Below are 27,926 nucleotides of genomic sequence, written 5' to 3' on the forward strand. Positions count from 1 at the left end.
TGAAAATCCCAACCTAGACAGACAAAACCAAGGTACACGACACCAAATCGGGCAACCTCCTGACCCGTTAGATGACACCGGCCAGAGCGAAGGCAAACACGACGCAGTGCCGCCGGCAAAGCTCACCTGCGGAGTGCGGATGTGGAGAGGCATAAGTCCCGAGGGCGTATCTGCCAGGACGTTGAAGTGAGGAGTTGGGGGAGGGCCCATCGCCATGGGACGGCTTTCAGGATCCACTTGGTAGTTGATGAGACCCCATTGCTCCAGAAAAGCATGAACTCTGGAAGAACACAAGGAATTAAAATCTGAAGAATTACAGCCTTCCTTAAGCTTTGCAGAAAGGAGAAACCAAAGGAACACAGTGCTCTTTGAAGGAAGGAGGTTTTTGAAGGAGACTGGTTTTTGGACCAGAATGCAGCCTACACATTCCAGCGTGTCCACCTTGAAAGGAGAGGTTGGATGGTGGATAATACAGATCCAGAAGAATCATAGAATAGAATCATAGAATAGAATCATAGAATAGTTTGGGTTGGAAGGGACCTCAAAGCCCATCCAGTTCCAACCCCCTGCCATGGGCAGGGACACCTCCCACTGGCTCAGGCTGCCCAAGGCCCATCCAACATGGCCTTCAACACCTCCAGGGATGGGGCAGCTACCACTTCCCTGCACAACCTTTTCCAGAGCCTCAGCACTCTCATGGGGAAGAAATTCCTCCTTATGCCCAGTCTAAATCTGCCCCTCTCCAGTTTATCCCCATCGCCCCTCGCCCCATCCCCACAAGCCTTTGGGAACAGCCCCTCTCCAGCGTTCTTGGAGCCCCTTCAGGTACTGGAAGGTCACCCTAAGGTCTCCTGGGAGCCTTCTCTTCTCCAGGCTGAACAACCCCACCTCTCTCAGCCTGTCCTCGGATGGAAGGTCCTCCAGCCCTCGCATCATCTTTGTGAGCTTCCAATTCTAATGCAGCTCTTGTTTCTTTTGGGTAAAGTGAAGGCAACAGCTGAAAGACCTCTGGCTTTTTACCTCATGACAGCACAAACATCTCCAGTGAGGTTCCTCCTGCAGGCAGTGCTCGTCAGGTACTCTTGAGGATTTAAGCGATAGGTGTCAATCATGAAGTTGCGGTAAGCCAAGTATCTGAAAGACAACACAGAGAAGTTCATCTACACCGATGTCTAATGAAGTTTAGAATATCGTTTTAGGATTCATCTTCTCCAAACACCTAAATTTTTGACAAGGAAATGGGAACACCAAATTTTTATTGATGAACTTCCTGCATCAGTATGAAAAGCAACAGAATCATGGAATGATGGAAGGGTTTGGGTTGAAGCGACTTTCAAGTCCATCCAGTTCTAACTCCTCTACCATGGGCAGGGACACCTCCATCTGGATTGGTTTGCTCCAAGCCCCATCCGACGTGGCCTTCAACACCTCCAGGGATGGGGCAGCCACAGCTTCTCTGGGCAAACTGTGCCAGGGCCTCACCACCTTTGTGGAAAAGAAATTCCTCCTCATGTCCAGTCTAACTCTGCCCCTCTCCAGTTTATCCCCATTGCCCCTCGTTCCATCCCCACATTCCTTTGGGAACAGCCCCTCCGCAGCTTTCTTGGAGCCCCTTCAGGGACTGGAAGGTCACTCTAAGGTCTCCTGGGAGCCTTCTCTTCTCCAGGCTGAACAACCCCAACTCTCTCAGCCTGTCCTCGGACGGGAGGTGCTCCAGCCCTCGCAGCATCCTTGGAGTCTCCTCTGGACCCGTTCCAACAGCTCCATCTCCTCCTTATGTTGAGGATTCCAGAACTGGACACAATATTCCAGCTGAGGTCTCCAGGAGAGGAGCAGAGGGTCAGAATCCCCTCCGTCCCTGCTGGCCACGCTGCTCTGGATGCAGCCCAGGACACGGTTGGTTTCTGGGCTGGGAGCACACGCTGTGGCTCCTGTCGAGCTTCTCCTCCCCAGCACCCCAAGTCCTTCTCCTCAGTGCTGCTCTCCATCCCATCATCCCTCAGCCTGTACTGAACCCGGGGATTGCCCCGACCCAGGGGTAGGACGCTGCCCTTGGCCTGGTTGAACCTCATGAGGTTCCCTCAGCTCCACTTCCTCAGCTTGGAGCCATTTCCAAAAAATTAGTTAAAAATCCTGAAAAACTGCTTTGCATCAGGAGGAATCATAGAATCATTGAATAGTTTGTGTTGGAAGGGACCTTAAAGATCATCCATCCAGTTCCAACCCCCCTCCACGGGCAGGGACACGTCCCTCCAGGTCAGGTTGCTCCAAGTCCCAATATTTGATACTAAGGTGAAGCCACCACAGGTGCCCAAACTGTCAAGATCACAACGGTATTTAAATCTATGATTTTTAGTGAAATAATAGGTTTTAGGGTGATAATTTTAATAGGAACAAGCGCGTGGTTCAAAAGTCTTACATCAATCACCTCTGAAGATCGCTGTGAATATATAAATTCACTGTTACAACGCAAAATCCTTGGAGAAAGGGAGGTGTTTTCCTAACGTGCATAACGAGCCTTGCAGGAGAATCTCGAGATAAGCATTTGATGCAAAATCAGCAGCTTATCTCGTTATACTGCGAAGTCAGAGCAGGAGTTCATCATCTGATGGATGAAAACACCTCAAGACAATAATCAGCTTTTCTTTATTGCTGTTCTCGACAGTTCCGGGGAAGCGGCGTGAGATGTTTAAACAATGTCGCGTGTAATTGGGAATTAATAACGCTTCAGTTCTGCAGCAGCGATCAGATCTCCCAAAGAGATGAGATGGGTACAAACCGGATGGGAGAATCAGAGACTTCTAGAATGGTTTGGGTTGGAAGGAACCTCAAAGCCCATCCAGTTCCAACCACCTGCCATGGGCAGGGACACCTCCCACTGGATCAGGTTGCTCAAAGCCCCATCAAACGTGGCCTTCAACACTTCCAGGGATGGGGCAGCTTCCCTGGGCAACCTATGCCAGGGCCTCACCACCCTCATCGTGAAGAATTTCTTCCTAATGTCTCACCTACATCTTCCCCTTCCAATTTAAAGCCGTTCCCTCTCATCCTGTCACTCCAGACCCCGGAGCCCTTCCCCAGCTTTCCTGGAGCCCCTTTCAGCACTGGAAGCTGCTCTAAGGTCTCCTTGGAGCCTTCTCTTCTCCAGGCTGAACAACCCCAACTCTCTCAGCCTGTCCTCGGATGGGAGGTTCTCCAGCCCTCGCATCATCCTTGGAGCCCCCTCTGGACCCATTCCAACAGCTCCATCTCCTTCTTCTGGTGAGGATTCCAGAACTGGTCACCATACTCCAGCTGAGGTCTCCCCAGAGAGGAGCAGAGGGTCAGAATCCCCTCCATCCCTGCTGGCCACGCTGCTCTGGATGCAGCCCAGGACACGGGTGGTTTCTGGGCTGTTGAGCACACGTTGCCGGCTCCTATCGAGCTTCTCATCCTCACCACCCTCAGGTCCTGAAACAACCTCCATAACCAGAGCTTCCACACAAAAGTCCTGACTCTCCAAAGTACAGCATGGGAAGAGAGAGTAAAAATAAGGAGGAACATTAAGTTCCTACAGCATCACAATTCTTCTCAGATGATCACGTCTCGTACCACACAAAGCTCAAGAGTTTGTTCCAACATCATGTGGCAGAAACTAGTTTTATTTTTCTTGGATGACCACTATTAACTATTGTTTCGATAGTTCATGGAATGGGTTGGGTTGGAAGGGACCTCAAAGCCCATCCAGTCCCACCCCTGCCATGGGCAGAGACATCTCCCACTGGATCATGCTGCTCCAAGCCCCATCCAACGTGGCCTTCAATACCTCCAAGGAGGAGGCAACCACCACTTCTCTGGGCAACCTGTGCCACTGCTTCCACCACCCTCACCATGAAGAATTTCTTCCTAATATCTCACCTATGTCTTTCCCTTTTCAGTTTAAAGCCATTCCCCCTCATCCTGTCACTCCAGACCCTTGGAAAAAGTCCCTCCTCAGCTTTCCCGGAGCCCCTTTCAGTCCTGGAAGCTGCTCTAAGGTCTCCTTCCATGAAGCCTTCTCTTCTCCAGGCTGAACAACCCCAACTCTCTCAACCTGTCCTCAGAGCAGAGGTGCTCCAGCCCTTGGATTATCTCCATGGCCTCCTCTGGACCCGTTAGAACAGATCCATGTCCTTCTTCTGTTGGGGATTCCAAAACTGGACATAACACCCTCTACCTTTGCTAAAATAATGCACAGACATCATCAAACCACAAGAAGTGGCTGCTCGGCTGCTCCTTCCTTCTTTCACACCCCTGCTCCACCCACGCACAGCCGAGGAGACCACCAGATCCAGGAAACTGGAGGTTCTTTTCTCATACAGCACTCTTTTACGCCTACATTCATGTGCTTTACTTACATTTCTGGAGTTTTGGACTTGTTTTTGCCATTGAAGAATTCCGGAAGAGCACGACGTTCAATCACATGAATACTGTAACGAAAATACACAATTCAGATGCCAAATATGAAACCATCCTGGTGTACTCTGAACACCCTCTCATGATTATTTTGAGGCAGAACGTTTACAGCAAAGCTTATTTTGGTTCTCTTCTTGGAAACGCTTCAAAAATGTCCTTATTTCGTCAAATAAGCAAAGCTACATTAAAAATACACCCCAAAATTCAGTCGTTGATCAAAACACCGCTCGAACGTGGATCTGGAGGTGTTGGAATGGGCCAAAAGGAGACCACAAGGATGATGCAAGGGCTGGAGCACCTCCCATCCGAGGAAAGGCTGAGAGAGTTGGGCTTCCCTGCGACTTCCTTGGGCGATCTGTTCCAGTACCTCACCACCCCGGATCATAGAATCATTAAGTTGGAAAAGACCTTTGAGATCATCAACTCCAAGTGTACCTGAATGAGATCATTTTGTATGATCCACGGCACAAGTCTTACGAAGAACGGCTGAAGGACCTGGGGTTGTTTGGCCTTGAGAAGAGGAGGCTGAAAGGAGACCTCATCGCTGTCTACAACTGCCTGGAAGGAAGTTCTAGAGAAGTGGGTCCGGGGTTCTCCTCCCAAGTGACACGTGATAGGAGAAGGGGGAATGGCTTCAAGCTGCGCCAGGGGAGGTTCAGATGGACATTAGGAGAAACTTCTTCACCGAAAGGGTCATCAAGCAGTGGCCAAACCTGCCCAGGGAGGTGGTGGAGTCCCCATCCCTGCAGGTGTTTAAAAGACAGGTGTATGAGGTACTTAGGGATATGGTTTAGTGGCAGACAGGTATGGTTGGACATGATGTCCTCAAAGGTCTTTTCCAACCTGGTGGTTCTATGATTCTATATATCATACACTGGGTTGGGTAGGAAGGAACCTCAGAAAAGGTGATGTTCTTCAGCACTCAGCTGGATTAATGAGAAAACCACCATCACTTGAAGTCCTCTCCCAGTTCCCCATCGCTTCCTTACCAGTTGTAGTCAAACCAAGATGCATAGCTCGGAATGATGATGTGGTTGGTTTGTTCCGTGACGTTATCTTCACCTGGATCAATTGACCGACTCTGATCGCCTTTGTTGGGATCTTCATCCTCCTGTAGCGCAGAGGGAACACAACAATTAGCAGGTTGTGAGAGACATACTCACATCTCTCAACCAGCACAATTTGTCCAAAACAAGTGCTTTCCAATCCGGAACAGAATGACCTTTTCCTGATGCAACTTCTGATCAGTGGAGAACATCTCAGGGAGCAGAGAATGTGTAACCTCTGTTCATAAAAACACTAAAGAAAGCATAGAACCATTCGGTTGGAAAAGATCTTTGAGATCACCAGGACCAACCATACCTGTCCACTACTAAACCTGAGCAACTCTTCAAGCAATCTTTTAAATACCTCCAGGGATGGGGACACCACCACCGCCCCGGGCAGCCTCTGCCACGGCCTGTGAAACCGTTTGGGGAAGAAATATTCCCTAATATTCAATCTCAATCTCCTGACACAACTTGAGGCCACTTCCTCTAATCCTAAATGATGTGACACCAGAAGGATGGGATGTCATCCAGAGGGACCTGGACAGGCTGGAGAAGTGGGGCTGGAGAACCTCATGAGGTTCAACAAGGCCAAGGGCAACGTCCTACCCCTGGGTCGGGGCAATCTGTGGTTTCAATCCCTGGTTTCAATACAGAATCATAGACTCAGAGAATAGTTTGGGTTGGAAAGAACCTTAAAGATCATCCAGTTCCAACCCCACTGCTATGGGCATGGACACCTCCCAGTAGATCAGACTACAGGATTGGGGATGATGGGATTGAGAGCAGAGAAGGACTTGGGGTGCTGGGGAGGAGAAGCTCGACAGGAGCTACAACGTGTGCTCCCAGCCCAGAAACTAACCGTGTCCTGGGCTGCATCCAGAGCAGCGTGGCCAGCAGGGTGGGAGGGGATTCTGACCCTCTGCTCCTCTCTGCGGAGACCTCAGCTGGAGGATTGGGGCCAATTCTGGAATCCTCAACATAAGGAGGAGATGGAGCTGTTGGAACAGGTCCAGAGGAGGCTCCAAGGATGCTGCGAGGGCTGGAGCACCTCCCATGCGAGGACAGGCTGAGAGAGTTGGGGTTGGTCAGCCTGGAGAAGGCTCCAAGGAGACCTTAGAGTGACCTTCCAGTCCCTGAAGGGGCTCCAAGAAAGCTGCAGAGGGGCTGTTCCCAAAGGCGTGTGGGGATCGGACGAGGGGCAATGGGGATAAACGGGAGAGAGGCAGAGTTAGACTGGACATGAGGAGGAATTTCTTCCCATGAGAGTGGTGAGGCCCTGGCACAGGTTGCCCAGGGAAGTGGTGGCTGCTCCATCCCTGGAAACATTCCAGGTCAGCTTGGATGGGGCTCTGAGCAACCTGATCTGCTTGAAGATGTCCTCGCTCACTGCAGGAGGGTTGGATTACATGGGCTTTGAAGGTCTCTTCCGACCCAAACCATTCTATGATCTCAGTTTCTACCAAGCTTAGTAAGAAAAGGTTCACGTTACCTTTCCTCCAGTTGCCACCGTCTCCTCATCCTGTTCATCTGAAAGGTAAAAGCACGGAGAATTACACTCATAAAAAAGCATCTGATTGCTCCTAAACCTTTCTAGCAAGGCTATGGTTTCACTGGAAAGTGTATTTCATTGCTTTTAGAGGGGAAACGAGGAGGAACGTGAGGCGAGGAGGAACCCAGGGTGAGGAGGAACCCAGGGCCAGGAGGAACCCATGGAGAGGAGGAACGCGAGGCGTGCCGGCAATCTCCTCCTTCTGCAGGCACTCGCCAATCCCAAATGAGGGAACAGATAAGAATACATATAATTAGGGTTTTTCCATGCTTAGGAATCCATCCCTAATTACCAACTTTCCGACTGCCCTACATGTAGAATCCCAGAATCACGTAGCTTTGCAGAATAGGATACGGGACACCAGTTTCTCTCTCTTATGCCAAACTTCACAAAGATCAAAGAATCTGGGATTTTCCTCAACTCCAGTAGGAAAATTTCAGCCAGGAAAGAGCTTTTATATTATAAAAACATAAGATGCTTACAAGGAAAGAGCCTGGCAAGCCAAAAAGGTTTTGACATGAATGCATCGAAAATGGAGTTAATTCAATAAAAAGGTAGAATTAGAGATTCGATTTGGAATTGAGAGATGGCAAAATCTTGATGGGGTTGGCCTGGAAGGAAGGCTTTGCTGTAAAACCGAGGGGAGGGACTGTTGGAGGGTGTTGGGTGTTTGTTTTACCGAGGTCTGCTACTGTTCCTCCCTTCACAGGCGTGTTTTCACTGTCCTTCTTTGGGTTCACTACAAGAATAAGCAAAACAGAAACTCTGAGGAGTAACCAAGATACAATTATCAAAGCCCAGTGCGTTTTCAGGCTCTTATTAACACAGATTTTTGTTGGTCACGGCTTTGCAGTTCAAGAGTTCACCCGCGCAGCGCGAGTACAAGCAACCTTTTGTCTGATGCCGCTGTAATTCCACATCCCAACACAAAGCAGCTGCAATTCCTGCAGTTCGTGCACTAAACACGGAGTTTTTTCCATCTCCGCAACGCCTAAAAATCCCTAAAGTCAAGCCCAAACCAAAGGGTTTGATGCTCAAAATGGTTTGGTGTCAAATATTTGATAAAAGGAATTCCTTGCCGAACTTATCAGAGATCACAGAACATTCTGGGTTGGAAGGAACCTTAAAGCCCATCCAATTCAGAAGAGTTGGCCGGATCTTGGAAAGAGAAGATGGACCGTTTTGACTTAAAATAGCCACATTCAAATAAAGTTCTAGTTTACGTAGCTAAAAAGAGCTTCATAGAATCATGGAACGGTTTGGATTGGATCACAAAGATCATCAATTCCAACCCCTGTCATGGGCAGGGACACCTCCCACTGGATCAGGCTGCTCCAAGCCCCATCCAACGTGGCCTTCAACACCTCCAGGGATGGAGTAGCCACAACTTCTTGGGGCAACCTGGGCTGGAGCCTCCCCACCCTCACTGTGAAGAATTTCTTCCTAACGTCCAATCTAAATCTTCTCCCTTCCAATTTAAAGCCATTCCCTCTCGTCCTATCACTCCAGGCCCTCTCCAGCTTTAATGGAGCCCCTTTCAGTCCTGGAAGCTGCTCTGAGGTCTTCCTGCAGCCTTCTCTTCTCCAGGAGAAACTAAACATTTAGAGTACCTCATCTGGAGTATTGTGCCCATCTAAGACCTCATCTGGAGGATTGTGTCCACCCGTGTCCTGGGCTGCATCCAGAGCAGCGTGGCCAGCAGGGACGGAGGGGATTCTGACCCTCTGCTCCTCTCTGAGGAGACCTCAACTGGAAGATTGTGTCCAGTTCTGGAATCCTCAACAGAAGGAGGAGATGGAGCTGTTGGAACGGGTCCAGAGGAGGCTCCAAGGATGATGCAAGGGCTGGAGCACCTCCTATCCGAGGACAGGCTGAGAGAGTTGGGGTTGTTCAGCCTGGAGAAGAGAAGGCTCCCAGGAGACCATAGAGTGACCTTCCAGTCCCTGAAGGGGCTCCAAGAAAGCTGCAGAGGGGCTGTTCCCAAAGGCGTATGGGGATGGGACAAGGGGCGATGGGGATAAACTGGAGAGGGGCAGATTTAGACTGGACATGAGGAATTTCTTCCCCATGAGGGCAGTGAGGTCCTGGCCCAGGTTGCCCAGAGAAGCTGTGGCTGCCCCATCCCTGGAGGTTTTGAAGGCCACGTTGGATGGGCCTTGGATCACCCTGATTCAGTGGGAGGTGTCCCTGCCCATGGCAGGGGGTTGGAACTGGATGACCTTTAAGGTCCCTTCCAACGCAAACTATTCCATGATTCTATGATTTATGTGGATATTCCTAAACGCATTGATAAAAGCCCAAGGAAGGCCACCTTGCCGCCTCTCCAAACCACCCCATTCAAAGCCCAGACTGGATAAATTCAGGCCACAAACCACCTGCCCCATAACCACAAAGTATTTCAAAGATATGAGAGGTGTATTTTTTCAGTGCCGTTCTATTAACCTTCAAAGACTCCAAAGCAGAAGCATATTTTACCATTTTTGGGAAGTACCACTTCTTCTATATTGGGAACTGGGGTGGGATCCTCCATGTCCTTTGTGAGATCTTCTTGCTCATCTTCTTCTTTCTGCCCTCTCCTTTTCCCATACAAAGCTGCTTGCCTAAAACAGAGCAGATACAAATTCTCTGCCACCTGCAACTATTAGATGTTCTCATCTTGACGTTCTTCTCCTGATATTGGGATTAAAGGCCTGGGTTTAAACACTGATGGAAAGAAGAACGCCATAGGAGGTGGTGCTGGTGGAGTTAATGAAATATTCCTATAATACAGAGAGGATATTAAGTATAAAAATAGTTTTTTCCACTGTTTGAAAGCCGGAGACGACCACTGTATATAACTATAAAGCTTGATTCCAACCCAAAAGTGTCTCCAGCACGTTGGCAGCACAGTGAGATGAGAGACAGCAGAGAGGAACGGTGGCTCATCCGATTGATTCCATGTCCTGAGAAACGCAAAATCCCCCACGCCTCTCCTTACAGCATCTAACTCAGGTTTCACAGTTGGAATTAAGTAGGAATTCCAATTATCAACTAATTCTTTCTTATCTCAGACGATATACTTCCAAGCCTGGCTTCTCCAAACCCAAGAGCTCTACTAAAAAACCTGAATTTTCCGTTCAAAATTGCTCCTCTCCTTATGCGCATTTAAACCACCATAAATAAGCTTTTATTTGGATATCTTCATATGTTTATTTGGATAAATTAACCTTTTTTTTCCAACTGGCATTAGAAAAACCCTCCTCCGTAGCCCACAAACGCTACTTACTAAAGTCACATTTAAGAAGCAGACTTGAAAATACCTACGTAGCCAAAACCCCTCAACTAAAAGTAGCAAAAGCAGCTGAGCACGGCGTGACTGCACTAAAAGAACCGCTCGGAGTTATTTTAGAAGGAAGTTCTCATCGGATAAATTCTCCTCTGGATACTGGCGCTGAGATGGATAACAGAGAACCTCCTCCACATTCACCTCCACCTGCAGGTGAGACAATCCTACAGAGGAGTAAAGAAATTCCACCTCCTTTTTCCCAAGGAAAAGCCCTCCAGTCTCTTGTAGAAATAATTACTCTACTGTAACCTACGGTGAAACAAGTGTGAGGCGATCGAGAGTCCCACAAGCATTTCTTTAAGAACATTTACCTAAATCTCAGGATTTTGACACTTACCCCTTCTTCCCCGTCTTTTTTCTCGACTCCACGGGAGTTGGAGGTGGAGAAGGAGAATGTTTTCTTTTCCTTGTACTTGCTGCTGCTTTTCTGTCTCTCCTCTCCGGACTACGAACGGGCTGTCGGAGAAGCAAGGTCGTTAGTTCAGCCCAACGAATGCAGTTGATGAAACGCTATAGGTTTAATACAGTAACAGAGAAGTTAAAAACAAGATTCAGAGACTCACAGAATAGTTTGGGTTGGAAGGGACCTTAAAGATCATCCAATTCCAACCCGCTGCCATGGGCAGGGACATCTCCCACTGGATTAGGCTGACCAAGGCCCATCCAACGTGGCCTTCAACACAGCTTCTCTGGGCAACCTGTGCCAGGACCTCACCACTCTCGTGGGGAAGAAATTCCTCCTTATGTCCAGTCTAACTCTGCCCCTCTCCAGTTTATCCCCATTGCCCCTCGTCCCATCCCCACAAGCCTTTGGGAACAGCCCCTCTCCAGCTTTCTTGGAGCCCCTTCAGGTACTGGAAGGTCACTCTAAGGTCTCCTCAGAGCCTTCTCTTCTCCAGGCTGAACAACTCCAACTCTCTCAGCCTCTCCTCGGATGGGAGGTGCTCCAGCCCTCGCATCATCCTTGCAGCCTTCTCTGGACCCGTTCCAACAGCTCCATCTCCTTCTTATGGTGAGGGTTCCAGAACTGGACTCAATCCTCCAGCTGAGGTCTCCCCAGAGAGGAGCAGAGGGGCAGAATCCCCTCTCTCCCTGCTGGCCACGCTGCTCTGGATGCAGCCCAGGACACGGGTGGTTTCTGGGCTGGGAACACACAGCCCCTCCTCAGCTTTCTTGGAGCTCCTTCAGGTACAAAATGCACCACACGCAGCTCCAAACTCCTTCCATTTGTCCACGTGAAACTCTAACATTTTCTACAGCCACTCTGAGATGCTGCAAAGGTGATGGACACAAGAACTGTGCTCTTAAATCAAAGCAAGCCTCAAATGCTAAGGAGTGACTTCTTGAGACCCTCAACTCATTAGGAGGGGTTTCCCAGTGAGTAGCCCGACCTCGAGGTTCAATGAAAGTGTTTTCAGAGTCATAACACATTTTTCTGCATTGAGAGGAATATAAAAAATGAGTTTCAAGGAGTACACAGAGTTTGGACATCAAATATGAACCGATGCGCTTTAACACAGCCTTCGCTTCAAGAAGAGAATGCAGGGGTGAGTCCTATCTCGTAGCATCCTCAGGAAGGAGGAGAAAGTAGGAAACAAAGCGGAGAACATCGTTATGAGGAGCGGCTGAGGGATCTCGGGCTGTTTAGCTCCAAGAAGAGGAGGCTGAGGAGAGACCTGATTGATATCTACAACCACCTGAAAGGAGTTTGTGGAGAGGTGGGTGTTGGTCTGTTCTCCCAAGTCATAGGTGATAGGACAAGAGGAATCAGAGAATCATAGATTCATAGACTCACCAGGTTGGAAAGGACCCACTGGATCATCGAGTCCAACCATTCCTAACACTCCTTAAACCATGTCCCTCAGCACTTCATCCACCCGTTCCTTAAACACCTCCAGGGAAGGCGACTCCACCCCCTCCCTGGGCAGCTGTTCCAGTACCCAATGACTCTTTCTGTGAAGAATTTTTTTCTGATATCCAACCTGAACCTCCCCTGGCGGAGCTTCAGGCCATTCCCTCTTGTCCTGTCCTCTGTCACTTGGGAGAAGAGCCCAACATCCTCCTCTCCACAACCTCCTTTCAGGCAGTTGTAGAGAGTAATAAGGTCTCCCCTCAGCCTCCTCTTCTCCAGGCTAAACAACCCCAGGTCCCTCAGCCGCTCCTCATCAGATGTTCTCCAGCTCCTCACCAGCTTCGTTGCTCTTCTCTGGACACGCTCCAGAGCCCCAACATCCTTCTTGTGGTGAGGGGCCCAGAACTGAACACAGTATTCGAGGTGCGGTCTCACCAGTGCCGAGTACAGAGGGAGAATCCCCTCCCTGGACCTGCTGGTGACCCCATTTCTGATCCAAGCCAAGATGCCATTGGCCTTCTTGGCCCCCTGGGCACACTGCTGGCTCATGGTCAGTTGGCTGTCAACCAGCACCCCCAGGTCCTTCTCTTCCGTGCAGCTCTCCAGCCATTCTTCCCCCAGTCTGTAGCACTGCATAGGGTTGTTGTGCCTCAAGTGCAGGACCCGGCATTTGGCCTTGTTGAACCTCATGCCATTGGTCTCGGCCCAGCGGTCCAGCCTGTTCAGATCCCTTTGCAGAGCCTCCCTACCCTCCAGCAGATCCACACTTCCTCCCAGCTTAGTGTCATCTGCAAACTTGCTGAGGTTGCACTCAACGCCTTCATCCAGGTCATTGATGAAGACATTGAACAGGGCTGAACCCAGTACTGAGCCCTGAGGAACCCCACTTGTGACCGACCTCCAGCTGGAGTTAGGAAATGACCTTGAGCTGCATCAGCGGAGGTTTAGATTGGACATCAGGAAAAAGTTCTTCACAGAAAGGGTTCTCGGGCCTTGGCAAAGGCTGCCCAGGGAGGTGGTGGAGTCCCCATTCCTGGAGGGGTTTAAAACCAGGGTAGATGAGGTGCTCGGGGATCTGGTTTAGTAGTGGACAGGGACGGTTGGAGTTGATGATCCCAAAGGTCTTTTTGAATCTAGCGATTCTATGATCCTATGAAATTGCAGACTTAGGCTTCTGAATGAAGGACAGACATCAGAAGGAGGTTAAACCACACTACGTTACGACAGGAAGCTCACACTGTTCAACTAGCTTCATTTTTATCCATTTTGGGACTCAAAATTTGCCTTATGCAGAAATAAAGAATAGAAACGCAATCAAAGGTCACCCATTGAGCAGAGTACCACTCACCTCTTCGTTTTTCATGGAGATCCTCTGCCGAAAACTCACTGATTTCCTATTCTCATCAACCTCGTAATCTTCTTCGTTCATCCATTCATTGAATATATCCGTGTCCAGAATCCACTTGGCGTGAACCTAAAGAGCAGAACAACAGAGCGACACGCTGATGGGTTTTGAAGCAGAAAGTCCAGGACAGATGTCATGGGATGAGGGAAATGTAGCTTTATCAAGGTCTGAACGTCCAAATAGCTTATAATAGTTTTACACCGAACAGATCCAACCTGTGTCCAAAGCCAGGTTGGACAAGCCTTGGGCAGCCTGATCTGGTGGGACACGTTCCTGCTCATGGCAGGAGGGTGGAACTGGATGATCTTTAAGGTCTCTTCCAGCCCAAACTAGTCTGATTCTATGACAGTTCCAAGAGACAACTCAATAAACGACAAATACACCCATAACTCCATGGGATGCCACGTCTCTTCCTGAGCTGTTTTTCATCCTTCTGAATTTGACGGCACTTCTCACAGCTCTGCGTTAAAAGCGTACTCTGGATCCTGAAAATCAGCATCAAAAGCTGCTAAATATACAAATCCCCTTATTAGATGTGCCATGAAACACCAAGAAAATTCAGAGGAGTTGGCCGGATCTTGGCAAGAGAAGATTGACCATTTTGACTTAAAAGTGCCACGATCAAATGAAGTTCTGGTTTATGTAGCTGAAAATAAATTCATAGAATGATAGAATGGTTTGGGTTGGAAGGGAACTCAAAGCTCACCCAGTTCCAATTCCCTGCCACAGGCAGGGACAACTCCCACTGGATCAGGGGCTCCAAGGCCCATCCAACGTGGCCTTCAACACCTCCAGGGATGGGGCAGCCACTGCTTCTCGGGGCAACCAGTTCCAGGGCCTCACCACTCTCATGGGGAAGAAACTCTTCCTTAAGTCTAGATGTTCAAGGCCAGGTTGGATGGGGCTTTCAGGAACCTGATCCAATGGCAGTTGTCCCTGCCCACAGCACTGGGTTGGAATTGGATGGTCTTCAAGGTTTCCTCCAATCCAAACCATTCTGGGTGTCTATCAAATACAGCTGTTGTTTCCCAGCAGCACATGAACACATCTCTCCAGAAGGACCTCAGCGTGAGCTACAGCAACACTCCAGGAAATGAAGAGACTCACCTTCCATGGCTTTTCAGGAATTGGAGGATCCTCGATTTCCGCATCTATTTCATTGGCGTGAACCCAAGTGTCATAGCTAAAAAGAGGCAAGAGAAAACACAATTGGTTCCCCGGGGCTCTTCATCCCAAAAAGGCAGCCAAAAGAAAACGGATTCAGCAACCGGAATGGGCAAATCGCATTGCAGGGAGGGAACACCAAAGGGTCCAGAGGAGGCTCCAAGGATGCTGTGAGGGCTGGAGAACCTCCCATCCGAGGACAGGCTGAGACAGTTGGGGTTGTTCAGTCTGGAGAAGGGAAGGCTCCGAGGAGACCTCAGAGAGACCTTCCAGTTCCTGAAGGGGCTCCAAGAAAGCTGGAGAGGGGCTGTTCCCAAAGGCTTGTGGGGATGGGACGAGGGGCAATGGGGATAAACTGGAGAGGGGCAGAGTTAGACTGGACATGAGGAGGAATTTCTTCATGATGAGAGTGGTGAGGCCCTGGCCCAGGTTGCCCAGAGAAGCTGTGGCTGCCTCATCCTTGGAGGTGTTGAAGGCCACGTTGGATGGACCTTGGGCAGCCTGAACCAGTGGGAGGTGTCCCTGCCCATGGCAGTGGGGTTGGAACTGGATGATCTTTTAAGGTCCCTTCCAACCCAAACTATTCAGTGATTCTATGATTTTCCAGGAAATTACAAGTTAAAGGAACAATCAGTGGATTCTCCTACACCAAAAAGGGCAGGATCCAAGGAACCCAATGCACATTTTGAGCTCTTTGAATTGAAAAGCATCTCAGTGCAGGGAACTCCAGTTTAAATCTGCTCTGGAGATTGAGGGGTGTAAATGCAGTTTCTGAGCCACCTGTTCAAACCCTGGCATTAAGTTAATCAACTTGCCTCTATACTTATCAGTTTAAAGCAAGAGATAAAGGATTCCTAGAAGGAAAGAGTATGCATCCTCTTCTTTGATCCCTATTGCTGTAGAATCCGTCTGTCATTTACCTTCCCTTTCCCACACGTTGTTCCCTCAGAAGCCTATTCATCATAGAATGGTTTGGGTTGGAAGGGACCTTCAAGATCAGCCAGTTCCAACCCCCTGCCATGGGTACGGACACCTCCCACTGGATCAGGCTGCCCAAGGCCCATCCAATGTGGCCTTCAACACCTCCAGGGATGGGGCAGCCACAACCTCTCTGGGCAACCTGTTCCAGGGCCTCACCACTCTCATCGTGAAGAAATTCTTCCTTGTGTCCAGCACTAACTCTGCCCCTCTCCAGTTTATCCCCATTGCCCCTCGTCCCATCCCCACACGCCTTTGGGAACAGCCCCTCTCCAGCTTTCTTGGAGCCCCTTCAGGTACTGGAAGGTCACTCTAAGGTCTCCTCGGAGCCTTCTCTTCTCCAGGCCGAACAACCCCAACTCTCTCAGCCTGTCCTCGCATGGGAGGTGCTCCAACCCTCGCATCATCCTTGGAGCCTCCTCTGGACCCGTTCCAACAGCTCCATCTCGTCCTTATGTTGAGGATTCCAGAACTGGACACAATCCTCCAGAGAGGAGCAGAGGGGCAGAATCCCCTCCGTCCCTGCTGGCCACGCTGCTCTGGATGCAGCCCAGGACACGGGTGGTTTCTGGGCTGGGAGCTCACGTTGTGGCTCCTGTCGAGCTTCTCCTCCCCAGCACCCCAAGTCCTTCTCCTCAGCGCTGCTCTCAATCCCATCATCCCCCATCGTTTACTGAAACCATGGATTGCCCCACCCCAGGGGTCAGACCTTGCCCTTGGCCTTATTGAACCTCATGAGGTTCTCCAGCCCCACTTCTCCAGCTTGTCAAGGTCCCTCTGGATGACATCCTGTCCTTCCACTGTGGCACCTGCCCCACTCTTACTAACGTTATGGAAAGGGTTATTCCACTCTGCAACGTCTGGTTCCGTTTGCTCAGCAGAGATTCTCCTTTCTGAGCTCACCCATCTCCAGTATCAGAAATTGAGTGGATAATTCAGTTTTAAACTACTGATGGAGTCTCTTGAAACTCTGGACAAGGAGATAAAGGGAAGCAATACTAACTCACTCTATAAGAGAACCACTGATTGGCTCAAAATACGGTGATGCACAGTCATTAAGAGTCAAACAAGAGGTTAAATGTTTAGAAGAGCCAACGTGAGATAGCTCTGAGTCCATCACCTTCTGCAGAACCAGAGGAGAGCAGAGCCCACGCAGATGGGACATTGCCCATGGGGGTTCACTGGTGATGGCCACAGGGAAGCCAAAGGAGGAGCTCATTCGAGGACATTCCTCCTTGTGAGTTATAATCAAGACTTTCCCTTCAACAAACTCAAGTGAGATTTGGGGTGTGCTTTCTCCACCCACCCTTCTTTACCTGTCTGGGAAGAAGCCCCAGTGCACCAGCACCTGTTTGTCCTTTTTCATCACAGGTCGCAACCATTCATCTGCAAAGAGGAAAGACATTTGGCATCAGCTTCAGCCCATAAAGTGAAGTAAATTAAAGTGTTTTGCTTTCCGATAAGTCAGTCACGGGGAAGTCATTGCAATCATCTCCGATAAAAGTCTCCCGCAGTGAAATTACAACAGCCTGGAGGACAAGAAACTTGGCGGCACGACCTTTGCCGTGTCTGAACATCCACGTGCTCTGCTGAACGTGACTCTAATAATAAGTTGTAAAGGCATTTTAACGCTAAGAATGATTGCATTTCCTTCCCTGGCCACAGACATTCTGCTGAGCTGATGGTTGGACTTGAGCTCAGAGGTCTTTTCCACAATTTTATGCCCCAACGCAATCAAGATTAGGAACTTCTGGGGCCTAAACCAGCCCTGTTTCTCAACAGAAGCACGAGGCGCTTTTGGCTGACGCTGTCCTCTAGAAAGCTCATCTCGTCCCACCCCACCTCCCAAACTCCTTGGCTGGTTGGAGCTGGAACTGAATGGGACAAAGCAAATCATGGAATGGGTTGGGTTGGAAGGGACCTTCAAGATCATCCAGTTCCAACACCCTGCTATAAGCAGGGACACCTCCCACTGGATCAGGGGCTCCAAGTCCCATCCAACGTGGCCTTCAACACCTCCAGGGATGGGGCAGCCACCACCGCTCTGGGCAACCTTTTCCAGGGCCTCCCCACCCTCACTGCAAAACATTTCTCCCTAAGTTCTCATCTCCACCTCCCCTCTTTCAGCTTTAAACTGTCCCCATTGTCCTATCCCCACAGTCCCTGACCAAAAGCCCCTCTCCAGCTTTCCTAGAGGACCCTTTCAGTAGTAGAAGGCTGTTTTAAGGTCTCTCCGGAGTCTTCTCTTCTCCAGGATGAAAAATCTCCAGTCTCTCAGAGGACATTCCGTAAGGACAATGGAAAGAACTTGTAGGGAGATACACGCTCCAGTCCATCCCTTTTTCTAATCTCCATCTAACCAAGAAGACTGAACTTGTCCCAAAATGCTTTCTTGTCCCAAAATCACAGCATGGTGGGGGTTGGAAGGGACCTCTGGAGCTCACCCAGGGTGAGCTAAGGCAGGGTCACCTCCAGCTGGTTGCACAGGAACCTCTCCAGGAAGGAGACTCCCCACTCCTGGACAGGCTGTTCCCGTGCTCTGTCACCCTCACAGTAAAGAAGTTTTTCCTCATGTTCAGGTTGAACTTCCTGAGCTTCAGTCTGTGCCCATTACCCCTCGTCCTGTCACCGAGCACCAGAGAGAAGAGTCTGTCCCCACCCTCCTGACCCCTGCCCTTCAGAAATCCATCAGCGTTGATGAGATCCCTTCTCAGTCTTCTCTTCTCCAGCCTACACAGACCCATGTCCCTTAACCTTTCCTCCTAAGACAGATGTTCAGGTCCCCCCATCATCTCCGTGGCCTCCGTTGGACTCTCTCCAGGAGTTCCTTGTCTTTTCAGAACTGGGGAACCCAGAACTGGACTCCAGATAGGGCCTCCCTAGGGGAAGAGTAGAGGAGGAGAACCTCCCTCACCCTACTGGCCACATTCTTCCTAACATATCCCAGAGCACCCTTGGCCTTCTTGGCCATGAGGGTACATTGCTGTCTCATGGTCCACTTCTGCTCCACCACGACTCCCAGGTCCTTCTCTGCAGAGCTGTTTTCCAGGTGATCAACCCTCAACCTGTACTGCTCCATGAGGTTGTTCCTCTCGTGATCATAGAACCAGAGAACAGTTTGGGTTGGAAGGGACCTTAAAGATCATCCAGTTCACTGACCTGCGGTCAACCTTTTTCCGTGAACCTGAAGTAGTTAAAAACCAACACAAACCTCTGGCTAAGGATGGTGTCAGAGCACAGACACCACCAAAGGCCAAACCATCCGGGATGGTTCCTACCAGCAGCGAACACTTCCATCTAGTGGTCATCAGGCACCAGGGCGTAGAAGAAACAACTAAGTTGTGTCAGTGAAGCTCAGACTCAGGAGGTCCACTACACCTTTGCCAAAAGATGCAGCAGTTAAACTGCTTTTGTGGAATTAGGAACAAAAGAAAGACCTCGAGGGGATGGAGCGCGTCCAGAGAATGGACACGGAGCTGGGGAAGGTCTGGAGAACAAGGGTTGTGAGGAACAGCTAAGGGACCTGGGGTTGTTTAGCCTGGAGGAGGCCAAGGGGACACCTCATCGCTCTCTACAGCTCCTGGAAAGGAGGTTGGGGAGGTGGCTCCTGGGCTCTTCTCCCAAGGAACGAGGGATGGGAGGAGAAGAAATGGCCTCAAGTTGCACCAGGGGAGGTTCAGATTGGACGTTAAGAAAACCCTTTTACTGAAGGGGTTACCGAGCCCGAGCAGAGGCTGTCCAGGGCAGCGGTGGGGTCTCCGTCCCTGGAAGGGTTCAAAAAGCCTGTACCCATGGCACATGGTTTAGCAGGCACGGTGGGGTCGGGCTGATGGTTGGACTTGATCTTTGAGGTCGTTTCCAACCTTAACGATTTTGTGATTCCACACAGAGGAAGCCTTATATCCAGTCTAACTCTGCCCCTCTCCAGTTTATCCCCATTGCCCCTCGTCCCATCCCCACACGCCTTTGGGAACAGCCCCTCCGCAGCTTTCTTGGAGCCCCTTCAGGTTCTGGAAGGTCACTCTAAGGTCTCCTCAGAGCCTTCTCTTCTCCAGGCTGAACAACCCCAACTCTCTCAGCCTGTCCTCGGATGGGAGGTGCTCCAGCCCTTGGATCATCCCCGTGGCCCTTTCCAGGCTGTCCAGTGACAATTAGGCTGAATAACAGTTTGGGCGTTCAACCATGAAGGTACTCCAACCCTTGGATCATTTTGTGGCCTCCTCTGGACCAGCAATAAATAATATCTCCATTTCCAAGGCCACCACTGCAGAGCAGTCAGTGTTATACACTTTAATCTGAAAATGCATCAATTTAAATGGGAATATTAGACCAAATACCTACAAGTTGGACATAACCATTTTATTTGGAGCTGTTAATCCTGGAAATAACTTCTCCAATAGCTTCCAGGAGCAGGATTGGAACATTCTGTGACCATATATAAGTGCTAATGGGCTTCAGTTACAAGACTCTTTTGACTTAAAAACTCAAAAGCAACTTTACCATCATCCACTGAGGTAGGACTCGGATAAACATGATGAGTAGCCTTTGATTTGTCTTCGGTTACAGTTCCCTGTGGGAAAGGTGGAAGGTTAGAAGAAACCACGTGAGAAACCTTCAACACATTGTAAACGTCTCCGTTGCTTCTTTTTTATCCACATCGCACCCAGCCCAGAAATATTTAAGGTTAAATTCAACGCAAATATGAAGAATCACAGAATCACAGAATCACAAGGTTGGAAAGGACCCATTGGATCATCGAGTCCAACCATTGAATGACGCGTTTCAGATCTGCATTGAAAACTGGTGCCAAAGAGCTCTGTCATCTCTTGGTCTCGTCACCTCAAACCCTTTCTCCTCCCAGTTCCTCCTGCCCCGGTTCTCACTACATTGTTCAACTATGAGTTGATACAAACCTACTGGTGAACGAATCTGTAACCGTTTGCTACTAAAGTATTGTGGTCTAAACCAAATTCTAAATATGACAATTCACGTCAGCTGAAGTCCATGAGAAACTCAACCAGAAACGGTTTCTTGAGTGGAACATCCTTTGTATTCAAGAAAGGTTGTGTGTTAAAAGACAGATGAAACAACCGTTCCTTCAAAAAACCCTCCTAAATCATAGAACCGTGGAATGGTTTGGGTTGGAAGGGACCTCAAAGCCCACCCAGCCCCTTCAGGTACTGGAAGCTGCTCTAAGGTCTCCTCAGAGCCTTCTCTTCTCCAGGCTGAACAACCCCAACCCTCTCAGCCCGTCCTTGGACGGGAGGTTCTCCAGCCCTCGCATCATCCTTGGAGCCTCCTCTGGAACCATTCCAACAGCTCCATCTCCTTCTTCTGTTGAGGATTCCAGAACTGGCCCCAATCCTCCAGCTGAGGTCTCCCCAGAGTGGAGCAGAGGGGCAGAATCCCCTCCTTTGATCTAAATGATGAACCAGACAAGATTAATGGCCTCATCTCTTAAAAACGTAAACAATCTTTCCACTTGTTTTGAGGGAAATATCCTGGAACGTGATCTCCAGAAGGTCTGATGGCCTTTTGTGTGATGAGAATTTGCAGCCGGAGCCAAAGTAAAGCAGTTCTTTTCCAGATTAAACGTATTTCCCGTGTTGTGATTATGAACCATTGTCTCAACTGCAATTTTTCACAAATTACTCTTAATTATTGAGTTAATTCCGGCTCTTTGCTACGGCTTAGATGAGGATTGATCCAATTCTTCTTTCATAAAGGACTTCTACAGTGACCTCAAAGCTTGCTGCATCCATGAATGATTTAAAGGCTTTTTCAAGCTTTGTCTCTAAAGGGATGTGAGAAACTAAAACAAGAAACTGGAGCTAAATCAACTTTTTGGGGTTTCTTCCTTTGTTCTACCCCTGAATTCTCATCTTTTATTGCGCCGCTACCCGTGCGGACTCACTCTCTTCCTTATTTCTTCTTTTTAACCCCTTACTGTCATCTTCTCCCCTTCCCCATCCACAGTAGCTGTTGGTCAGAGCAGCTGCTTTCCCTCATCACGTTCCACGGACTTGGTTGGTGTAGGAACTCTTGTCCTTCAGGCCCTGATACTAAAGTAGCCTCCAAATATCATTATCAGAGTCACAGAATTGTGGGAAAAGACCTTTTAAGATCATCGAGTCCAACTGTAAACTCAACACTGCCAACGCCACCACTAAGACACGTCCTTAAGTGCTACATCCTCATGACTTTTAAATCCTTCCAAGGATGGTGACTCCACCACTACCCTGGGAAGCCTCTACCACGGCTTGATAAATTGTTCCATGAAGGAATATTTCCTACCGCCCAATCTAAACATCTCCTGGAGTAAGAAACCACCACCTTCTTTGGTTTCGGACAAACTCTGAGCTTCTGCTTTATGTAAGCAGATAGTCAGCAGTAAATTTGACTACAACTACCCGAAAGGAGGTTGTAGCAAGGTGGGCGCTGGTGTCCTCTCCCAAGGAACAAGTGATAGCATGAGAAGAAATGACCTCAAGTCGTGCCAGAGGAGGTTTAGATTGGATACTGGGGGAAGTTTCCTCACTAAAAAGGGTTCTCGGGCACCAGAACAGCAGCCCAGGGAGGTGGGGGAGTCTCCATCTCTGGAGGTGTTCATAAGATGAAGTGCTCAGGGGGTTGGTTTAATAGTGGACACGTATGGTTGCACTCAATGATCTCAAAGATCTTTTCCAATCAAGCGATTCTACGATATAAACCATCTAAGCCCAGCCACCACCTCGTCAAGACGCTGTAACCGCTCTCCTCTTCAACAGCCATTTCAGATTGGCTTCCAGAAGAGGGCCGTGGCTCAATCTCCACATGACAATGGCTACTAACGACCTTTTACAAAGGGTGAACGTCTGGTCTGGTGACTCCTTGCTGCCTTGCGTTGTCAGGCACAACCCGTATGTAACCGATACGTCCAAGTGGCTGCCCCATCCCTGGAGATGGTGAAGGCCAGGCTGGACGAGGCCTGGAGCAACCTGATCTAATAGCAGGTGTCCCTACCCATGGCAAGAGGTTGGAACTAGATGATCTTTCAGGTCCCTTCCAACCCAAACTCTTCTATGATTCTAAGCCAAGCAAAGAGACCTCATCTTATGACTGAAAAAGCACTTCAGAGAGGCCATTTAACAGTTACCTGGTGGCGTTTGACAATGTCCTTCAACTTATTAGCCAACTTCAGCTCTATATCTGGAATGAGGTAGATGGTCGGTCTGCTCAGACAATTGTTCTAGTGGAGAGAAAAAGAAGTTAAAGAAGAAATTAGTAGGTCACCTGTGACATAAATCAAATAATTCCTATTAAGATCACTCATACTTGAGAAGGCACAGAAGGATCACGTATCATCTTTTAATATGGCTCTAAATCAGCTCCAGAAAGCCCTGTGACATCAATATCTCCATCGCACACCTCCTCGCAGAAGCTTCAGCCTAGGTTTCTGTCTGGTCTCTGCAGATCTGCTGTCAGCTCTGTCAGAGATGGAACCACGGATGATGGGAACGTACCCCAACGCAACGGTTCTCAAGTTCCTGCTTCCACCACAAAGTCTATAATAGAAATGTCTTTGATTCTTTTGATAGGCTCTGGAAGACTTGACTCGAATCCTTTATCAGGGGGTGTAGTGATAAGAAGAGGGCGGATGGTTTGAAGCTGAAAGAGGGGAGAAGGAGATGAGATCTTAGGAAGAAATGTCTCACTGTGAGGGCAGTGAGGCCGTGGAACGGGTTACTCAGAGCAGTGATGGCTGCTCCATCCCTGGAGGTGTTGAAGGCCACGTTGGATGGGCCTTGGAGCCCCTGATCCAGCGGGAGATGTCCCTGCCCATGGCAGGGGGTGAAACTGGATGGACTTTGAGGTCCCTCCAACCCAAACCGTTCTGTTCCAGGGCCTCCCCAACCTCACAGTGAAACACTTCTTCCTAAGATCTCATCTCAATTTCCCCTCTTTCAGCTTCAAATTCTTCCCCTCGTCCTATCCCTGCACTCCCTGATAGAGAGCCCCTCTCCACCTTTCCTGGAGCCCCTTTCAGTCCTGGAAGCTGCTCTATGGTCTCCCCAGAGCCTTCTCTTCTCATCATGGAACGAGTTCCTAATGCATTTTTTTAGGAGGGACACACCAGGATGGTTTCTCCTACCTTACAAACAGGTTTTTCTCGCTCTGTTCAAATCCACACAATATCAGTGAAAAGAATTTGCAATTATCCAGCAATAACATGGAATTGGGACTAAAATGAGCGGGAGGGTGAGGGAAGAGTGAAATACTCTTCCAGAAGCCCAGGACAATACACTTCAGTGGGTCACAAACATGTGAAGACACAGTTTTGTACATGAGTTTCTTGCCTGCACTAGTGTTTTCTCGATGTTCATGAACATCTCCACGTTTCGATCCATTCGGGATGGATTCTGCAGGTCAAATCTCCGCCTGTTAAAGAAAACGATTCAAGAATATTAAATTCAAGTCTTCTCCAGTCAACGGGAAAGAATTCTTTCACGTTCCACATAAAACCAGTATCTTACAGTGGCTACATAAGAGCATTTAAAGCACAATCAAAACTGGTTTTGCTTTCCTTGGCGAGAAAAATCGCAATGAACCAAATCAACCAGACACAACCTATATCTGAAACCTTTTAGGAGAAATGAAGGTTGACGTTGCCCAACAAAGCCTCACACCAGCGCCGGGTGTCCCACCACAGACACAAAGGATCGTTGAACACAAACGTAAGGTGGATTTCAACAACTAGATGAGAAAATTCAGGAACAAGCTCTCTCATTTTTAGTTGCAACACCCACACAACAATTTGTTTGCCTGAGATCTTCTAAACTACTTCCCACCCCGCCCACAGCATGCAGAGAGCTCCTAATCCATGTGAGCATTTCATGATGGTCTTTATTCATAGAATCATTAGGGTTGTGAAAGACCTCTGAGTTCTACAACCATAGAATCATAGAATAGATTGGGTTGGAAGGGACCTTAGAGATCATCCAGTTCCAACCCCTGCCATAGGCAGGGACACCTCCCACTGGATCAGGCTGCCCAAGGCCCATCCAACGTGGCCTTCAACACCTCCAGGGATGGGGCAGCCACCACCGCTCTGGGCAACCTGTTCCAGGGCCTCACCACTCTCATGGGGAAGAAATGCCTCCTTACGTCCAGTCTAAATCTGCCCCTCTCCAGTTTATCCCCACTGCCCCTCGTCCCATCCCCACACGCCTTTGGGAACAGCCCCTCCTCAGCTTTCCTGGAGCCCCTTCAGGTTTTGGAAGGTCTCTCTAAGGTCTCCTGGGAGCCTTCTTTTCTCCAGACTGAACAACCCCAACTCTCTCAGCCTGTCCTCGGATGGGAGGTGCTCCAGCCCTCACATCATCCTTGGAGCCTCCTCTGGACCTGTTCCAACAGCTCCATCTCCTCCTTCTGATGTTGAGGATTCCAGAACTGGCCCCAATCCTCCAGTTGAGGTCTCCCCAGAGAGGAGCAGAGGGTCAGAATCCCCTCCGTCCCTGCTGGCCACGCTGCTCTGGATGCAGCCCAGGACACGGGTGGTTTCTGGGCTGGGAGCACACGTTGTGGCTCCTGTCGAGCTTCTCCTCCCCAGCACCCCAAGTCCTTCTCCTCAGCGCTGCTCTCAATCCCATCATCCCCCACTTATGACCTGTTTGAGTGGCATTGTGCCAGTTGAAAAGCTGACACTGACTTCTAGAAGCATGGAAGCCATCAAGAAGTCCGACTTCACTGCACAACACAACTTAATAAGGGATTTTACACCCCCAAAACATTGGATTTTAAGAGCTGAGATCAAGCTGCTTCTCCTATATTCATCTTTATAGTCCATTTTTAACGCATAGGCTTCTCCAACATCATCGTTTCAAGGACGTGGAAGAGGACCAACGCCAAATAAACACAAACGAACCCAGATGCTTAATGAAACCTTCAGCACGTACGAAATAAAGACTCTTAAGGTGCTGAAGTCAACCAAAACATTTACGTTTGGCTGCTTAAAGCCTGTATTATGTGTTCATTTAACGCTTGATACATCCCCAAATTCCACCTGCTTCCAAACCCCGTATTTTAAGAGACGCACGTAGATATCGAAAGTGCTATTTCATATTAAAGTTGCCCATTTAGATAAAATTGTAGGATTAATTCTTCCTGTCTTTCGTTGATACCCTCTGAAAGGCTTTAGCAACCACCTCCTCAACCTGCAGGGAGAGACAAGGTATGTCCAGTTGCACTGGGGAAGTGCATTTTTCCGACATACCTATTATGACGAGGAAAGGAACTTCTCCTATAAGACAGATCATTCAAAACAGGTTAAGCAAGAGCGAAAAAAACATTGGAAAAAAAAAAAATCATATTTCAGGCAAAACACCGTAGATTATTTTGTAGAGTGAGTGAAGGACACGTTCCAGGCTCTAAGTTTGATCCTCGGAGTTAAAAATCAAGGATTACTTCCCTCTACATCCCCCATGCACAAACACAAGACACTACTCACTAGTTTTGAGGGACGGGCAAGAGAGGGAGAAGAGAGGAGGCGGTCACGGATTAGAGTTTTGCTGAGAAATTTCAACCACCAAAAGCTTTTTGGTTTGGAAAAAAATGGAATGTTTAAATATTACAGAGTCATCAAATAGTTTGGGTTGGAAGGGACCTCAAAGATCATCCAGTTCCAATGCCACTGCCATGGGCAGGGACACCTCCCACCGGATCAGGTGCCCAAGGCCCATCCAACCTGGCCTTGAAGACCTCCAAGGATGGAATATTGATGAAGTAGGAGCTGTAACTCCTTTATCTTAAAGTAGAGAGGTAGCAAGACACTGCTGAGAGACTCACCACCCAGGCACTACAAACTGGAGATTGGGCGCTGGGTGATGGAAAAATTGGAGTAGGAAAAGCTTGATAGCAGCTTGCTCATAGTGGCTTTCCAAGATATCATAGAATCCAAGATTGGAAGGGACCTCAAGGATCATCCGGTCCAACCTCAGGTATCTTAGACTGGACATTAGGAAGAATTTCTTTACCATGAGAGTGGTGAGACCCTTGAACAGGTTGCTCAGAGAAGCTGTGGCTGCCCCACCTGTGGAGGTGTTGAAGGCCACGTTGGATGGGCCTTGGGCAGCCTGAGCCAGTGGGAGGTGTCCCTGCCCATGGCAGGGGGTTGGAACTGGATGATCTTTAACGTCCCTTCAACCCTGACTATTCTATGATTCTATGATGTATTCAGCTAAAACCAACCAAACGTACTAAACCAAGTCTATTTTTGCCTTTTGATTTGGTCGTGCACATAGCAGAACATTCCCAGGAATGCCACTACAGCTCAGCACAACAGAAGATGGGAAACCAAGTTCACATACAAGAACAACCTCCGTTTGCTTTTCTCTATAGCCTTCCAATCCTCAGCGACCTTCCAGAACCTGAAGGCGCTCCAAGAAAGCTGAGGAGGGGTTGTTCCCAAAGGCGTGTGGTGACAGGATGAGGAGCAATGGCGATAAACTGGAGAGGGGCAGAGTTAGATTGGACATAAAGAGGAATTTCTTCCCCATGAGGGTGCTGAGGCCCTGGCCCAGGTTGCCCAGAGCAGTGGTGGCTGCCCCATCCCTGGAGGTGTTGAAGGCCACGTTGGATGGGCCTTGGACAGCCTGATCCAGTGGGAGATGTCCCTGCCCATCGCAGGGGGGTTGGAATTGGATGATCTTTGAGGTCCCTTCCAACTCAAACTATTCTATGATTCTACGATTCTCATTTTCCCAGTGTTCTCACATCTGATTCATGCTGCGGCTGTCTTGGAAAGATGAGGAGAACTTGAGAGACATGGAGATCAGAACACGACTGAGATGTCACATGAATAGTTTCAACATCAATGTCAATAACAACAGGGGCAGTGTCTCTAACTACTTATGCTCCCCGATTATGGAAGCTCACAAGCAGTGGAAAATGGAGCATTTAATAGCCTCCAGGCAACGCTTTCTGTTTTGCCAAACGTGACTAGAATTGTAGAATCGTCTGGTTGGAAAAGACCTTTGAAACCATCAACTCCAACAATGCCTGTCCACTGCTAAACCATAGCCCTGAGCATCTCATCTCCCCATCTTTTAAATACCTCCAGGGATGGGGACTCCACCACCTTCCTGGGCAGCTCCTGTCAGTGCCTCAACACTCCTTCAGCGAAGAAAATTTTC

The 27,926-nt window shown here is 49.0% G+C and overlaps 1 protein-coding gene across 2 annotated transcripts in view; it reads right to left on the bottom strand.

Moving 5' to 3' along the window:
* Positions 1-27,926, bottom strand: part of SMARCC1 (SWI/SNF related, matrix associated, actin dependent regulator of chromatin subfamily c member 1) — a 97,106-nt gene that overhangs the window by 56,389 nt on the left and 12,791 nt on the right. For both annotated transcript variants that reach the window (XM_054057232.1, XM_054057231.1), the window contains exons 4-17: positions 24,093-24,174; positions 22,892-22,984; positions 20,257-20,326; positions 17,073-17,142; positions 14,722-14,797; positions 13,558-13,683; positions 10,695-10,813; positions 9,508-9,632; positions 7,712-7,771; positions 6,973-7,010; positions 5,424-5,545; positions 4,377-4,448; positions 1,021-1,134; positions 127-280 (exon numbers count right to left, since the gene is read on the bottom strand). In XM_054057232.1, the coding sequence (XP_053913207.1) occupies positions 127-280; positions 1,021-1,134; positions 4,377-4,448; positions 5,424-5,545; positions 6,973-7,010; positions 7,712-7,771; positions 9,508-9,632; positions 10,695-10,813; positions 13,558-13,683; positions 14,722-14,797; positions 17,073-17,142; positions 20,257-20,326; positions 22,892-22,984; positions 24,093-24,174 (1,321 nt within the window). The remainder of the gene's footprint in view (positions 1-126; positions 281-1,020; positions 1,135-4,376; positions 4,449-5,423; positions 5,546-6,972; positions 7,011-7,711; positions 7,772-9,507; positions 9,633-10,694; positions 10,814-13,557; positions 13,684-14,721; positions 14,798-17,072; positions 17,143-20,256; positions 20,327-22,891; positions 22,985-24,092; positions 24,175-27,926) is intronic.

Source organism: Cuculus canorus, chromosome 2, assembly GCF_017976375.1.
Source record: "Cuculus canorus isolate bCucCan1 chromosome 2, bCucCan1.pri, whole genome shotgun sequence".
Taxonomy (NCBI): Eukaryota; Metazoa; Chordata; class Aves; order Cuculiformes; family Cuculidae; genus Cuculus; species Cuculus canorus.